General features: G+C 42.0%; 1 protein-coding gene across 1 annotated transcript; it reads left to right on the top strand.

Annotated features, from left to right (window-relative positions):
- Window positions 1-172: 172 nt before the first annotated feature.
- On the top strand, window positions 173-7,323 carry YWHAH (tyrosine 3-monooxygenase/tryptophan 5-monooxygenase activation protein eta). Its single transcript, XM_059863338.1, has 2 exons — window positions 173-478; window positions 5,900-7,323. The coding sequence occupies exons 1-2, from the start codon at window positions 392-394 to the stop codon at window positions 6,554-6,556; spliced, it is 744 nt and encodes a 247-aa protein (XP_059719321.1). The 5' UTR covers window positions 173-391; the 3' UTR covers window positions 6,557-7,323.
- The last annotated feature ends 8,685 nt before the right edge of the window (window positions 7,324-16,008 follow it).

Here is a 16,008-nt window from a genome sequence, read left to right as displayed (position 1 = left end):
AGCGCGCACGCGCGGCCCGCGGCCGGCGCCCCGCGATGGCTATTTATAGCAAGTGACGTCACCTAGAAATAGAGCGCGGGGGAGCGGCGCCCCCTCCCCTCCCCTGCAGCACCGCGGCTCCGCCCCCTCGTTGCCTTCCCGGCGCGCAGGCGCGGGCGGCGGCAGCAGCGCGAGGCTCCGAGCCGCACACGCCGCGGTCGGTCCGGGAGCGCGGCCGGCGGGCGAGGGAGCGGCGGCCAGCACAGCCCAGCCCGGCACAGCACAGCAGGCGGCTCCGCTTACGGTTCCTGCTCCCGCCACCCGTGCGCGGCCAGCCGCACATCCCCGCCCGCCTTCCGCTCTCTCTGAGGGGCGCGCAGAGCCCAGCCCGGCAGCCACCACGGAAGCGGCCATGGGGGACCGAGAGCAGCTGCTGCAGAGAGCCCGCCTGGCCGAGCAGGCGGAGAGATACGATGACATGGCCTCGGCCATGAAGTCGGTGAGTGGGGCCCGTAGCGGGGCGGCCGTGGGGCGTACTCGGGGAGGAGTGTGTAGGGGAGTAGTGGCGGGGGAGGGAGGGAGAGGAAGTGCGGGCTGGTCCGAGGCGGGGTTGGGTCCGGGAGGATGCGAGCCGCCGGGTCCCACCCGTCGCTGTGAAGAAAGGAGGGCAGGAGCGGGAGCCAGACCATCCCGCCGGGACACCTCGCCGCCGTGTGGGGCGGTGCCCGGTACTACCTGCCTTGGGCAGAGATGAGACAAAGAGTAGCCGGTCCAAACCGGACCTAGCACCCTCTTTCAAAATGTGTTTCCTTTCCCCCCTCCTTCCCTCCGTTCCCCGTAAGGGCTGTCTCGCAGCCCTCCCGCTCCCCGGCTGTCCCTGCCCCGGGGGTGTGGCTGTCCCCATGCCCTCCTCTCCGTCTCCCCGCCGCGCCAATCGGGCTCGCAGTGCGTCCATTTGAATGCCGCCCGCCTCTCCTGGCGGCGGGAACTCTGTGCATTCCTTCTCTGCTCCAGACGGGGCCCGTCCTCGCCCACCTCCCTCCCACCCCGACGGGGTGCTGGGTTTCACCTTGGGGTGCATCTCCCCTTCTGGGCATCCGCCAGCGTTTGGGGGCGCTGGTCCTGTGGGATGGGCACTGCGGCGGGGGCTGTCTGGGGACACAGCAAGAGGAGCCCCTTCCTCTTCTAGACGATTCTGTTGCCTCGCTGTAAAAGACACGAATAGAGACCTCACTCAGTAACATCGGTTTCAAAGATAATAGCTGCGGGTGTGAAAGCTACCCCCTGTTCCAGGAGCGTTTCCCGAGCTTTAACGTTGCCTTTCTGCCTCTTCTTTGTAGGGTAACAGTTTCTCAGTGCATTCCATACCCTGTTGAATACTGAAATGTGTTTAAAAAATGTTACGTTTGCAACTCTGCTCCTTTGAGAACCAAGCAATGAAAATTATTTGTACTGATCTGACTGTACTGATACATAATAAAATTGTAGAATGGTCAAACCTATTATGTCTAGTCCCTTTTTTGAAAACAAAGCATTCACACGATCCGAATGTTAGGGGTAATATTAATGCCACTGGATGCTTAGCAATTTCTTTCCATATCAGATTACATTTGGTTTGTTCTTGCTGATCTGTCCTCTGTGAACACCTAAGGCCCCAAGAGGAACTGTTTTTCTTGACAGTTCTGCTGTTTGAAAGCATGAGATGATTTTAGTTTGAAAAAGAGCAGCTTCAAATGGAGTCCACGTTTTTGTTGTAAGAATGTCACCTCCCTTAAATGAGGGCAGCAAAAAGACACTAATTTTGCTGCTTTTGTTCACTTTTGCTATTATGTTGTAATAAATGTTACAACCAGTCCAGTTCTAAAGCAGTGATACTTCTGAGTATCTCAATACCAGAGCCACAAGACATTAAAACAAGGTGTATTTATAATTCTATCTCTAGAGTTCTTGATACAAATAATGTCATAGTAGCAACTCTTCTTTCAGTTGGTAATTTTAAAGGATGAAAGAGAGAACCCACTAAAATGTACTGCTCAAGAAGACAATTTCTAGCTGTTGCTAGTAGAAAGCTTTCTGTTTCTCCAAGAACTCAGACCTACAGGGTATGTATGGTCTCTGGGCACATGTGAAACCATGAGTACACAGTTGCTTTGCTTTAGGAAGTGTGTAAATGAAGTACTTACAGCTAGTGTGTGTGTCCAGTTGTCTTCAAACTGTTCTAATTGCTGGGCAAATTTTCATTCATCTGGAGCTGAGGTATTCTCATCTCTAATGCCACTTCTGAAAAAGTAAGTTGTGTGATCATGAGCTTCTGTAATTGGGAGCTTGAGAACACTTTATAAGTAAGTGGAGTTCTGAAACTTCTGGATACTTTTAAAATACAAAAAGCAAGCTGAATTGAAAAGCAACAGTTCCCTTATTTAGAGCTCTTCATGCACTGTTGCATATCTGTGATGTAGCCTCTGTTGATTATTTGGCTTTCCCAGGTATTCACTCTATCAGGGCAATTTCCAGAATGCTCTTCAGTGTTGAGGTTGATTTTGTAGGTCTGAGCATAATCTGTGGAATGTTCTGAGGGCTGGCTCTCCTCACAGCTCATACTTCTGTTTCAATGATTGCAAATAACTGAGAGATAATTCAGAGAGCTTTTAATCCATATAGGTTGATATTGAAGTCATCTTGCAATCCAGAGAATTTAGACTTCCTCCAAAAAGAAGGAAATCTGTATTCTAACTCAGAAATCTATTCTCAAGGATATCTTGTTTTTTTTTTTTCTTACATCTCTGGATGTAACACGTCTGATACTTTTTAAAGGTGCTATATGAAAGTAGTGTGCTTTCAGTGTAAACTGAAATCTGAACAATTCATTTCAGTTTTAGATATTACTGCACTTTTCAATACAGAATGTAGCCAACAGCATGGTAGTTACTTCAGAAACATAAAGTAACAAATGCTTGTTTTAGTGAAAGTGTATTTGCCTGATTTTTGACTGCCACTGGAGAAAAAAAGTGAGGAGGCTGCCATTTCATCTGTCAGCATAAAGCTGGAGAAACATTCATTTTTTACTCCCATTAATTCCTTCTATAAAGAAAAAAAGCTAGACCAAGTAGCAGTTGTGGCTTAAATAAGGAATTTGCTGCTTAATACAAATTTTTGTTGTTGTAAACTTTTTTTTTTCATGGAAGAATTCCAGTATTTTCGATGGTAATGTGTGAACAGGAGGGGAAAATGAAATAGTTGCTGTTACAAATAATTGGGTTTAGTTTACTGAACCCATTAATTTGTAACTATTAAAGTCATTTTAATAGCAAATGCAATCATATGCAAATGGCATTCTTCCATGGGGCATGGTATTCCCACTGCATGAACTGCTGCTCCAGGATTCCAGCTGTTTACACGGTAGGTACAGAATTGTTTCTCAACACATTGAGAAAGATGCTTTGGGTGTCAGTGTGAAAGGTTCTCAGTTGATGCAACAAATGCTTCAGCATCGTGAGATTTCAGTGTTGAGTACCCTTTGGTTAAGATCATTCTAGAAACAATAAAAAAATGGTAGCTGTGTAAGCTCTTTAGTTTTTGGACAGTGTTAATCCTCATATGTAGTGCTTAGGGCCTCTTCTGATTTATGTTCGCTACATAGTGGTAAAAAATAATTTACTGTTTCAAATTGGTAATGTGGGTGATGTGAGATACAGAATTTTAAAATTAATCATGTGAGAAATACTACACAGTCAAATAAATTTAAGTGTTGAACTGATTTTTTTTGAAACAAATAGCTTGAGGTTCTAGTTATGTAGGCTTTATCTGTATGTAGAAATGGACTCTAAAAGTGTGGGATATTCTATATTTTTAGTACCTATTCGTGAGTGTCTGCTTTGGGGTTAATGAAGTGTGTTTGTGTAGGAGAGGGGAATGAGTTGTCTTTAATGGGAGCAGTGCCCTCCCCTGCTGGGACATGACTTCCTCATGGCCTTCTCTGGGGTACCTGTAGCTATAGAACCTCCAGGTCTTGGTATAGAGCTCTGAACCCACATGATACAAGAAATTGATCTGCTTTGAATTCATTAGTCTGGTTTCTGTTTGTTCCCCAATAATGGACTGCATAACTTTGTATCAGGCAAGTTTAATTAATCTAACCTGACTCTATACTGGCTCAGGTACAGGGATTGGTGCAGCACCGGGTTCAGAACTGGCTCTGGCTGAGTGATGTGCTCTGGCTGGCAGAACCAGTATAATCACAGGCCACTGACCTGGGTCAGCTCATTTATCTGCTCTCCACTGTGGAACATTCACTTTGGGGTGTTTTCCATGGAAAGGAGCTCTGCTTGGTGTGTGGCCTATGTGGGATCACACACAGAAGTAATTTCTGAGCTGATGGAGTACTGCCACACTCATTAGCTTGTGGAGTTGGGAATTCAGGGTCATAGTCAGGATTCCTTTTATATGCTCCCGTTTTGGTCATTAAACAGTGAAAGAACTGTTAATATCCTTGCTAGAGACGACCCAGGTAGGTTGTGATGGAGATTGTTGAGGAAAATACTGATTGGGAGCTATGATTAGGATTCTGAAGATGTCATTAGAGTTTATTCCTGTGTATTTCATCCTCTGTAGGTTGCCTCTAATTCTATTAGGACAAGCAGAGCAGTGTCTTTTGGGAGTTCAGGTTCCTGAACTGTGGAAAAGTCATTTTGGAGATAAAACTAATTGACTTAATATATTTTAAGATCAGAACCCAAATTTAAAAGTAAGTTCTCTCTTACTGTAAGAGTTCTAATTCACATTAAATATTTTTTTGGATCTGGAAATCAGCACATTTGTTAGAAGGTTCACTGCCTACACCAGCAGTCTCAGAATAGTGTAAATATTTGTAACTTGATTGTTTGTAGTATCTAAGTATTGGCTGTGAACACTCTGGTGCCTTTCAAACAGTGTAAATGTGCACATTTTAAAAAGAAATAGTTAATGATTTTAACAGTGTCTGAGCAAGGACAAGTTTATTTTCACACCAAAGTACATATCCTTAGAATTCTAGTGACTGATTTTAGAGCAGTATGGCTAAGGTAGAGGAGTTACGTTTTTCATCCTAATTCCTTTGAGTTTAATTTCATGTGTATAAATTTTTAAAAATAGAGCAAGTGACCATGAGTCTGATAGCCTGAATTAAAATATCAAGTGAAATAGGCCTAAATACACAGTATGAGAAGTATTATCCTTCTATCTCAGCTTTTTGAAGCAGCAGTTCTAAGTTGATCATGGCTTTGTTCCTGATTTGCTGTCCTATTTCTATGCAGATTGTTTCACCTCCTATCTCTGGAATTTGTCTGCAGCCAGTGAGCAGAAATCAGGGTACCTTTTGTATTACACTGTGTAATCACTCACTACATGTCTGAAAGAGACCATGGAACACTGATTCCATTTGTGCTGTGCAGACCTTAATGACTGCAGTGCTCCCATCTCTGCTGTCAAATGGACACAAGCAGCAGGGGACAGAAATGGGAGACTTGCACCAGCTTCCAGTGTCACTGCTGTGCTCCAGATTCAAAGAGCTGGTTTTCTAGGTACATGTAAATTCATCACTAAGTGTGTAGTCTGTGTAATTACAGCAGACTTCCTAAAAAACCTGAGCCTTCCCCTGTGATTGCTTCTCCATTACACAAGCTTGACTCACTTTTATTCAGTGAATGTTCTTTGCAATGGCTTCTTAATACCCCTTCTATTACTTCAAAACTATGGGGATCTCTCTCTTTTAAGTCCTGACTGCTGAACAGTTTTAAACTTTCAATGTTACAAAGTTAATCCTGTGTAGAAGGAATTTTGAGTTCTAGAAGAAGTTTTGAACCTTGCACTCTGAAAGTATTGAAGGAGGTTTACACACTCTTCTCTAAGGGAAACCCTTTAAATTTGCTCTTTGTATTTTCAGGTAACTGAGCTGAATGAGCCCCTCTCAAATGAGGATAGAAACCTGCTGTCTGTAGCCTACAAGAATGTAGTCGGAGCCAGACGGTCCTCCTGGCGTGTCATCAGCAGCATAGAGCAGAAGACCATGGCAGATGGCAATGAGAAGAAGCTGGAGAAGGTTAAAGCCTATAGGGAGAAGATAGAAAAGGAGCTCGAGACAGTCTGCAATGATGTTTTGGCTCTCCTAGATAAATACTTGATCAAGAACTGCAATGACTTCCAGTATGAGAGCAAGGTCTTTTACCTGAAAATGAAGGGGGATTACTACCGCTATTTGGCAGAAGTTGCTGCTGGAGAGAAGAAGAACAGTGTCGTGGAAGCCTCAGAAGCTGCCTATAAAGAGGCTTTTGAAATCAGCAAAGAGCACATGCAGCCCACTCACCCCATTAGGCTTGGGCTGGCACTCAATTTCTCAGTGTTCTACTATGAGATCCAGAATGCCCCTGAGCAGGCCTGCCTTTTAGCCAAACAAGCCTTTGATGATGCCATAGCAGAGCTGGACACACTAAATGAGGATTCCTACAAGGACTCCACTCTCATCATGCAGTTGCTTCGAGATAACCTCACTCTGTGGACGAGTGATCAGCAGGATGAAGAAGCAGGAGAGGGCAATAATTAATAAGCTTTCCTCTGATCCCTCTTTCATCCACTTGGCCATCCCCATCATCACCAATATTTCCTTGCCACAGTCACACTAAATATCTAGTGCTAAGCATATCTGTATTGTACAGCTGTTCAGATCTGCTGTCCACTTTATCAAGAAGCAGTTTCAGATGAGTCTTCATGGGCATTGATGGATTGATTGGTTTATTGGCCCTATTTATCTTAGTTGCACTTCAGCAGTGCAGAAGGAGGCATTTTTAATTTGCCTGTTGATTGGAAAATATGGAAAAGAATAATGGAAAGTGATTGAGGATAACTAGATTCCAGTTAAAGTTTTCTGTTTGAAATGAGCTGACAGTTCTGTTAAGCAGTACATTTTGTGCATGCAAAGTAAATTAGCCATCCCAAATTTTTTTCAGTCAAAGAAAACAGTTAAGCTGATGTGAAATGACAACTCTGTTCATCAGTTTACAATAAACTGTTTGAAATGTGAGGTTTCAGTAGCAATTTGGTTTTTTTGCCTCTAACTTATGTGCACAGTTTCTTTAAATGCAGTGCATCTACCTAAGAGTTTTGATACTTGTAACCTTTTGCAGTTGTTTTGAAGAATCATGAATTTATTTTTTGTAAACTCTTTGGCTGTTTGGTTGTCTGTGTATTCTGACAACTCTATGTCAATATTTGCCCATGTGAAGATGGATGACTGGGAAGCCAGACTTCTAAATTAAATGTTTTGGAGTTAAGTGAATAAAATAAAATGCTGCTTCAGGGATGTTATCTCTACATGAGCTGTCCTGTCTTTTGTTCAGAGCAGAGATAGAGTTATCCAGCACATCACTGATGGATTAAAACGTATTTAATCAAAAGTTTAATGAGAAGTTGACACATGCTAAACAACACAAAACCACAACGTAGTGTGCTGAGAGAAGAAAAACCCAAACCCACAAAACCCAAAAGCACCTGCAGTGGGGGTCACCTCTATTAAAGTGAATTTCCCAAGGTGGTATATTTAGTTGTTTGCTCAGCACAAGAGCTGCTGAATAGTTGTAAAGCACGTAACTTACCTTATCAATGCAGAGAATTGTGTTTGCTTCTGTCCACTGCAACTTCTAAGCTCTTTCTCTGAAGTGCTGCTCACCAAATCAGTTTTATAGGTGAATATCCCAGTAGCTATTTCATATTTACCTGCTTCAAACAGAAGCAATACTTGTTGCTAAAGACTGCCTGTCTCTATTTAACTCACTTAAGTCTAGAACACAAACTTAACACTGTTTTTGTTTTCTCCCAACAGTTAGAGTACATGCACGTTTATTGGTGCTGAGCACACTTCTGTCATGGTATGTCCCAGAAGCAGGAGAAGTTAGCTGTATCCAGACTGCCACTGGCACCTGAGCTAGCTCAAAGGTCATGTAAGTTCTCATTTATCAGAACTGATAGTTTTTAATTATAAAAATAATTATTACTGGTCAGAATTACCCACAACAACTGCTCATACTTTTTAAAAGCAGTGCACTGCTTCCTTTTAAGTATCCAGAGTTTTAGAATTTTAAATGGTAGGTTTGTGTGCATTTATATATTCTATCATCTTAGAGATAATTCTAGCTTTATTATATCAGTAAAATTGACAGCAGTTGAAAGAGTAACACAACATCTGAAAAAGGTGAAAATAGTTACACACCTTCCTACTGCCCCTGTGGAACCAAGGTAAAACTTGGCCATAAGATTGCCTTTTTACACAGAAACACTCTGGATGGTTAGTAAAATATTGGTAGTTGGTAGGTTTATTTCCCTGTTGATAGAAGTACCTTTTTGTTACCTTTCTTATTAATATTTTTTCTTCATCCAAAAGCCAAGGGGTCCTTTCTCATGTTAGTTACTGTCTTGTGCACACCCTTTATCACAAAGCCACGAGCATTTTGTAGTTTGCAAGTGAGTCAGCAGGTCTGGCATCTCTGGGCTGGCAGCTGAAGGTTGGCACAGGATCCCAAGTGGAGACCAAAGCCATTCTGCAGAATGATGCTGTGCAGCAGTGAATTGGATTCCCAGGAGGAAAGCAGATACTTCTGCCATGTTTTCCAGCTGCCAGTGAAGGAGTCAGTGACATGCAGAGCATGTTTTTGTGGTTGTGTTTTGGTAGGAGTTAGTAGAGTTTCCTGTGGAGCAAGAAAACAAATGCTCCAGTGCAATCCATATCCTTGTTTACACTTCAGCAGCTTTTTCATTTCCTGGGCCCTGGGATTGCTAAATGGTTTTTTGTAATCCTTACTGTGATCTGGAGGAAAGCAAAGCTGATGGATAGCACATGTTTATTCCAATATTTTTCAGTAGACCACAGGATTCAGGTATTTTGGAACTGGTATTTCTCATAGGTGACTCTCAAGTCATGTCTTCTACCTATCACTCTCTAAAATAAACATAAAATCCTAGGCTATGCCAAATTGATTGTCAACACCAGACGTATTCAGCAAAGGTGCTTAGTTGAAGTTCACAACATTGTTTGAAGCAGGGGTAATTCCAATGGAAAGACTCAAAATTGAGTGACTTTGCCCCCTGTCCCCAGGGAACACTTTATGTGTCCTTGAAGGCATAAAAGGTTCTTTGCTGCTCTTGACATGGTGAGGGTTTCATTAGTGTCCACCTGACCATTACTCTTGCCCAGAACCACAATTTTCATGTCTTTCACAGGCAATCTTTGTTCAGAGGTTCAGTCACTCTGAGGGTGCTGGTATAATAATAACAAGGCCTGTGCATATCCTTGAACTTTTAGCATCCTGACAGCTGCTAACAGTAAAGCAGCATTTTCTGTGATGTTAAAGGAACTTGAAAGCTATGGTGTAGTTTGCCCTTGAATTAATTGTGTGCTCTTTATAGGGACAGACACACTGTCAGTCTATGTCCCAATGTGCTCAAACATGTTCAAGTTTCACAGAAGTGGTTGTGTTCATCTCTCAGAGTACAAAACCACCCACACCCTATTGAACCCACTGAACACAATGTGCCAATGTATGGGACACTAAACTATGTACTGAGAGGCTGTTCTTCAGCATGAGCAGTAGCCCTGAGAATGTTCCAGGCAAGCAGAAACCTAAAGAAGAGAGGTGAGACTGGAGGTCCATGGATAACACACATCAGAGGTCACACTTCCTCTGGTAAGTAACCATTCACCCTCTTACTACTTGGGTCTCACTCTGGGTTTGAAAATAGATTTTCCACATTGCCTTTCCCTTGCCTGTAACTTCAGGCTGTGATTTTCCATCCTTAATCCTCACACCTGTGATCTACATCTGTAAATTGGATGGATTGACTTCCAGAGCCCAAAGGAGCATGGAGGGTATTCCCTAACCTACTCTCAGGGCCTCTTCCAGCAGCTGCAATAGGCTGTTTATAATAATCTAGAAAAGAATTCTGTGAGTACACCTCACATTGAGGAAAATGAAAAGCCTGGCTGTATTTTAAGTCATATAAGAGAATGCCTTAATGATAATGGAAGTTAGAAAGGTGAAAACTGATGTCATTAAACATTATAAAACATTTTCTGTCAGCATGGGAACAACTGGAAATCTTTCAATAAACCAGTTTGAGTTTAAGGACAGAGAGAAAACAGGAAAAATATTCCTGTGCTTTGTATCCTTGGTTTTTTAAAATTCTATCCACATCACATATTTGAATTAATTTAACATAATTGATGAGGAAAAATTGGCTAAGCCACTTCAACAACACAAGAAACCTATTTGATAGATCTTAGGTTCATTGAAGCAGCTCCTTGAAATCAGTGGCAGATTTTGAAGGATGTGAAGTTGATTATCCACATAATTGACAGAGGATGTTTAGATCTTGTTCTGAACAAGCCTACAGTACTTGAAGTTCCTTAGATGCAGATGGTTTAGTGTCTGAGCCTTAATGATTTCTGAGATAAATGAAGATGTTTTCTGAACACTGAGGTCAGGCCAGGTAAATTTTTAATTGATGTTAGAAATTGAACCATCTGTTAGAAATAACAGTGTTTATTATGACTTTCCCATTTTCCAATTGTGATTTAATATTCAACAACTATAAATGTAGTAATACACTTACTATATATATATATATATATATATATATATATATATATATATATACTTCAAATATACACATTTTTCTGAATCTTCAGCGTTACTTGTCTTATATTTTAGTCTAAAGTGATTTTAACTAATAATTATGAGCCAGCTTGGTCTGTCCCAACTCAAACATTATAGCCAGATGAATTATTTTCATTGAGTTGGGTTTTGTAAACCCCAGAGTGCACCAAGGCAAAGCACTGTGAGTACTTCAGCAGTTAATATATATTTTTTTATAGAGGAAATCATTAAGAAATCATTTATGTACTGTAATGTACTCAAATTAGTATGAGCTATTTTCACATAATTTGATAATGTGATCGATTCCACTTTAGGACTCAATCTAATAGTAGTTCAACTCTTCCATCTCTGAAGAATTAAGTGGTTTAACAACATGTCTAAGAGAAGAAACAGATCAAAATATACTGTCCATATGACTTTCAGTGATGTTTTGCCAGTTATAAATATTAAATATAATAATTATTTTTAAGTTGTAATAAAGGTATGTTATAGAAATATAAGCCTATTATATTTGCAGTAATTGTAGATAAAGTTTGTGGCATTTAGAGAACTGCATCCTTGTTTGAACATCTGAGGAATGCCCTTTATTCAGGGATTTCTCCAGCAGAGGCTACAGAAAGAGCAGGGCTGGCAGAAAAGCATTGATTCCTTTCCCAAGCACGTAAGGCACACATTGGAAGGGAGCAGGAGTTGCAGGGGCTTGGCAGGAGCAGCATTTTCCTAACAGGCTTTGTGACTGTTGCTGTGCCCTTCCAGCACAAAAGCACATCTGACTCTTGCAGAGGGCAGAGCAGTAGATGGATGACAGTGATTAACTGCTTTCCCTGCTGAGTAAAATGGATTGTGTTCTCTGTCTGCAAAGAGAAACTTGTGCTTGGCCGTGTTTTCTTTGTTTTGACTCAGAAAAAAGCCAAATCCCGGGTGGTTATTGGTTTGGGAAGTACAGCCCAGTGACTCCAGTGACACACCTGCCCACGGTGTGGGGCCTTAGAGCACCACCCAGAGGGATGCAAGGTGTGGGCACCATCTGGAGTGGCTTCCTGTCTCCATGGCAGCCAGAGCCAGCCTGGAGCAGTCATCTCTGTTCTGTCACTGCATCCCAGTCCAGAGCAGGGAGTAGGAGGCTGGGCCTGCCTTGGCCCAGGTCTCCCCAGGTGTTTGCTGGCTGTCCGAGGGGTGAGTGAGATTCCAGCCTGTCCTCAAAGGGCAGAGACATCTCTGCTCCCTTGTGCCACCCCAAGCTTTTTAAGGACTGCTATTTGCCTCTTCTGAAACAAGCCCTGTTAAGCCTCTCTGGGCTCTAAGGTCGTTTGGAAGGGTTGGGAAGTTCAGGCATTTTCTGTCAGTGGTGTCCTCAGAGCCCAGCATTGCCCAGAGATGGACACACTTTGGTACCACTGCTGAGTCATTCTCTGGGTTTTCACAGCTGACACTTCCTCACTCTGAGACTGGCCACAAGCCTAGGCTAAAAGGGGACAGAATTAACTTATTTTCAGATTAGTGAAGCCCAGCTTTAGCTGAGCTTATTAGCCCATTGTTAGTTGTGTTTAAAACAATTGCTTTAAATTTTTACTAAACACATTATGTGTGGATGTATGTTGTTAATTCTGCCATAAAGATTATGCTGAATCCTTGGATTAGGAACTGATTAAGAGCTACTAAAGTGCCAGATCTCTGGGTAAGGCATAATGAATTATTCATGCTGTTATCCTAGTGCAATCACAATAATGTCTTGGTGCTAATTAGCAGGTGGATGGGCTGACACAAAGTAAGGAATACCCAGGAGATATTTTATTCAACCTATATTCTGATTCCTCATGATAAATATATTTTCTGACCTTACAATTTATTTCTTACTGAATAGAAACAAGACTTATTTTTCTGTCTGTTATTTCAACTTTTGTTTTTTGAAATCAATTACTTTTTTTAGGTCTAGCTAGCCTGAGAGCTGAAGCTTTTAAGAGCTTCTGGGACAGCTGCTGCAAAGTTTTACTGTTATTCCTCACTGTAATACTTTGTCCATCTTGGTGAGCTGCATGTTGTCATTTCTTCTATTATGTGTGATCTTTTTTGTCTTGTATCAATCAGAGCAGAATTTGTCTTATTCTTAATTGACCTAGAACTTGTGTGTGCACTTGTAAAGCATAGCACTTCCTGTGGGAATGAATTAGATATTTATGCATATTAATCTTTATTACTTAAGGGAACACAGTTTATAGCAGATTTTTTTTTGCTTGGCCATTAGTCATTAGTCTATATTTTCCTCTTTCTCCCTTTTAAGTTAATTCTCAGCATTTTGTTTTACTTAATGTTCTCATATATCATTGTTCATCAAAGAGATTTATCAGAAGTTAAACAAAAGGACATTATTTTGTGTTTTGCCACAGTTTCTCTAAGATTCCTAGTTTTTGAAATAAGACTGCAGCCTGAAGCATAGCTTAATGCAGATGTTTCAGTTTCACAGCTCAGCCTGAAAAAACTCCATCTCACAACCAAAACAGTCCTCACCACCTATTTTCCACTTCTTTTCTCCTCTAGCAGTTATTTTCCTTAATGCTGTGCTGACCCTGCTGAGCTTTCCTTCCACTCCCCTGCAGAAAGAATTCTGATAACTTCATGACGATGTAACTGGTTTGTGAGACCTGTTGATTGTATGGGAATGCCCAGCTTAGCCTGATTTTTGTGTGAGATGTGCAGCTGGCTGCTCCATGAATATCTTTTGATTTAGGGAGGAAGTGCATGAGGACAGAAGAATAACTTGGGGGAACCACTGCTGGCCTCTTTGTGTCTGTCTCTGGTGTTTGTGTTTCTGCTCATCAACAGCATGAGATATTTATTCTCCCTTTCCTCTCCTCCTCCTCCCCTTTTCCTGTTTCTCTCCCTTGGCCACCACATCCTTCCTAGTGCTACTTATCTCTCAGAATTTTTCTTCCCTCTCTCAGTTCCACTCTGCTGTGATTAAGCACCTGGAACCTTTCCAAGCTGATGACTGCAGGGTTTTGCAATGAAACCCCTTGGAGATTTTCTGAGTGGGCTGCTCTGAAGGAGTTGGACTTTATGAGCCCTAATGCCTGCCTTTGTAGAGATTTGGAAAGTGCTTGGCATATGAAATGCATTGTTGCTGTCTGAGTAACAGCAACAATCTGCATGAGGTCTTGAGGTACAAAAATGTTTCCTTGTGACAAACTGTACCAAATCCTTGGTATAGGAATGTGCTCTGTTCCTTTGTGCTGAACTGTACAGACAGCTGGGCTGGTGGGCACTGCTGCCAGGGACTTGTGAGAGTCTGTGGGTTAGTCTGACACAAATATCTCAGCTGCAGCCACTCCCAAATTAGGTTTCTAAGCTTCACATTATTTGAAGTTTGGGTCTGAATAGACCAGCTGAGGTTCATCCTCACTTCAACTGTAGAAAACAAGTCACTTTTAGTAGAAGATGTCACAGCTGCAGCCCTGCATTGCTGAGCTGCAATGTTACAATCACAGGTCCTACATCTGATTCTGCATTAACTCCATCTGAAAAGAGTGATGGAGGCCAATAATTGGGCTGAATAAACTATACTGAGGTTTTGCTTTAGAGAGACTGTGTGAGGATGCCTTGCTTCATTCTGGATAGAAAAATACTGTGTGGTAGACCTGGAAGCTTTCTCAGGAACATTGCCCTAAGCTTTTAGCCTGCAGGCTGTCCTCAGAAGGCAGAGCTTTTTGTTACTTTTTCTTGCACTCAAGGCTGTATACATGGATAAAACACTGTGTATCAATAATGCTGGCCTTTTATTGCCAAGAAAAAAGCTTTTTCCCAGGGGTTTTATAGCCATTTAACTTAAAGCTGGCAGTAACATTGTCTGCTGGCTGAGACTGGCCGGAGCTAAAACAGGATTGAATGCAGAAAGGGTATTTGTACTCAGTAAATTCAAATATTTGGGAGTATAACAGAATTGGAAGAAGATCTAGAAAATTAAAAAGAAGGGACACTCTTCCATCTTGGTGAGGGACTGAAGGAACTTTCAGTAAAAGGAAAACATGTTTTCATCTGTCACCTGGTCAGGTTCTTGTTATTGTGGCTTCAGCTACAAAGAGCAGAAGGAAGAGGGCAAAGGAATCTCCTCAAGCCCTGTACAGGTGTGGCAGCGACACCTGGTAATGGGCAGTGCTGTGACAGAGCCCTGGGTAATCAGTCAGAGAATGGAAATATATTAGAAAATGTACCTGTATATTCTATGTAGTCTGATTTCCCTCAGTGTCTCTCCTGAGATTTCTGACAGTTTATTCTGGATGGTCAGAAGTCCCTCCAGTAAATCAGTGTTTGAACCATGCTTAAAGCTCCTGTGACCATGCATGCTTTGCTTCAGAATCTCTGGCCTAAGTAATGTATTGGAGATTAGAGAATTAAGATTTTTAAAAAACAAATTGTGGTTCAAATTACTTAAAACTTCTCCTTTTTTGTCTTCTGTCTGTCCTTCAGTCTGTCCATCCATTCCTTTTCCTTGCATCTATCCTTGATACAAAGTTCATATTTTTACCTCAATGATCTTTTATCCTGCTCTTCCCTGAGCCCTCTTTTGTCCTTTCTGACCTATCTTCCCACTTAAAGTTCTTTCTTCCTGGCTTCATGGAGCATTGCCATGGTGACCACATGACATCATTGCACTGGGAACGGTTACCTAGGAAACCATATGATGTCATTGCACTGGAGGCAGTTGCCATGGTTACCGAGTTGGCTGAGGTAACTGGGAAAAAGGGTTTGTCATTTGATGGGTGCCAGGAAATGTTCCCATAAACTGGAATAAAGAAGAGACTTTTATTTATATTTTAATATTGCAGGGAGGGCTGCCTGTGACTCAAAGACCCCATTGCTTTATGTCCTGTCACTTCTCTGCCTGGGCTGTTTCCATTGGCCTCTGGGATCCTGCCCACCTGTTTCTACTGTTGAATGTCACTGTTAACATCAAAGCACAAGAAAATGGAGAAAAGCTGCTTTGTCCTGTGGTTCTGCTTGAGATGGGATTGCAGTTTCTGTTGCTCTGTTTTTTCCTCTTTGGTTCCCTTGGTTTCTGAGATAAATAGCCCAGCCCAGTATTTATCCAGCAGACATCAGACTGCTGTAACAGTGAATGTCACAGCCTGAGCTTGCTGCATCTGCACCAGGCTCCCTGTGTGCCTGTAATTTGTTTTCCACTTCTTTCCTACCTTTGCCAATTTCTGTTTCATCACTGCTTTCATGTACCTGTCTTGTTTTAATAATTCCAGCAGTTCCCAGAAATGTCAATGTGAAAAGTGAAGCAGAGGTTAAATAAAAAGTAGGAGGTAGCTACTAGAGATGAGAAAGGTACTGAAGAACAAGTTTAGTG

This window comes from Haemorhous mexicanus, chromosome 19, assembly GCF_027477595.1.
Source record: "Haemorhous mexicanus isolate bHaeMex1 chromosome 19, bHaeMex1.pri, whole genome shotgun sequence".
NCBI classification, from domain to species: Eukaryota; Metazoa; Chordata; class Aves; order Passeriformes; family Fringillidae; genus Haemorhous; species Haemorhous mexicanus.
This window is presented reverse-complemented; position numbering and strand designations above follow the sequence as displayed.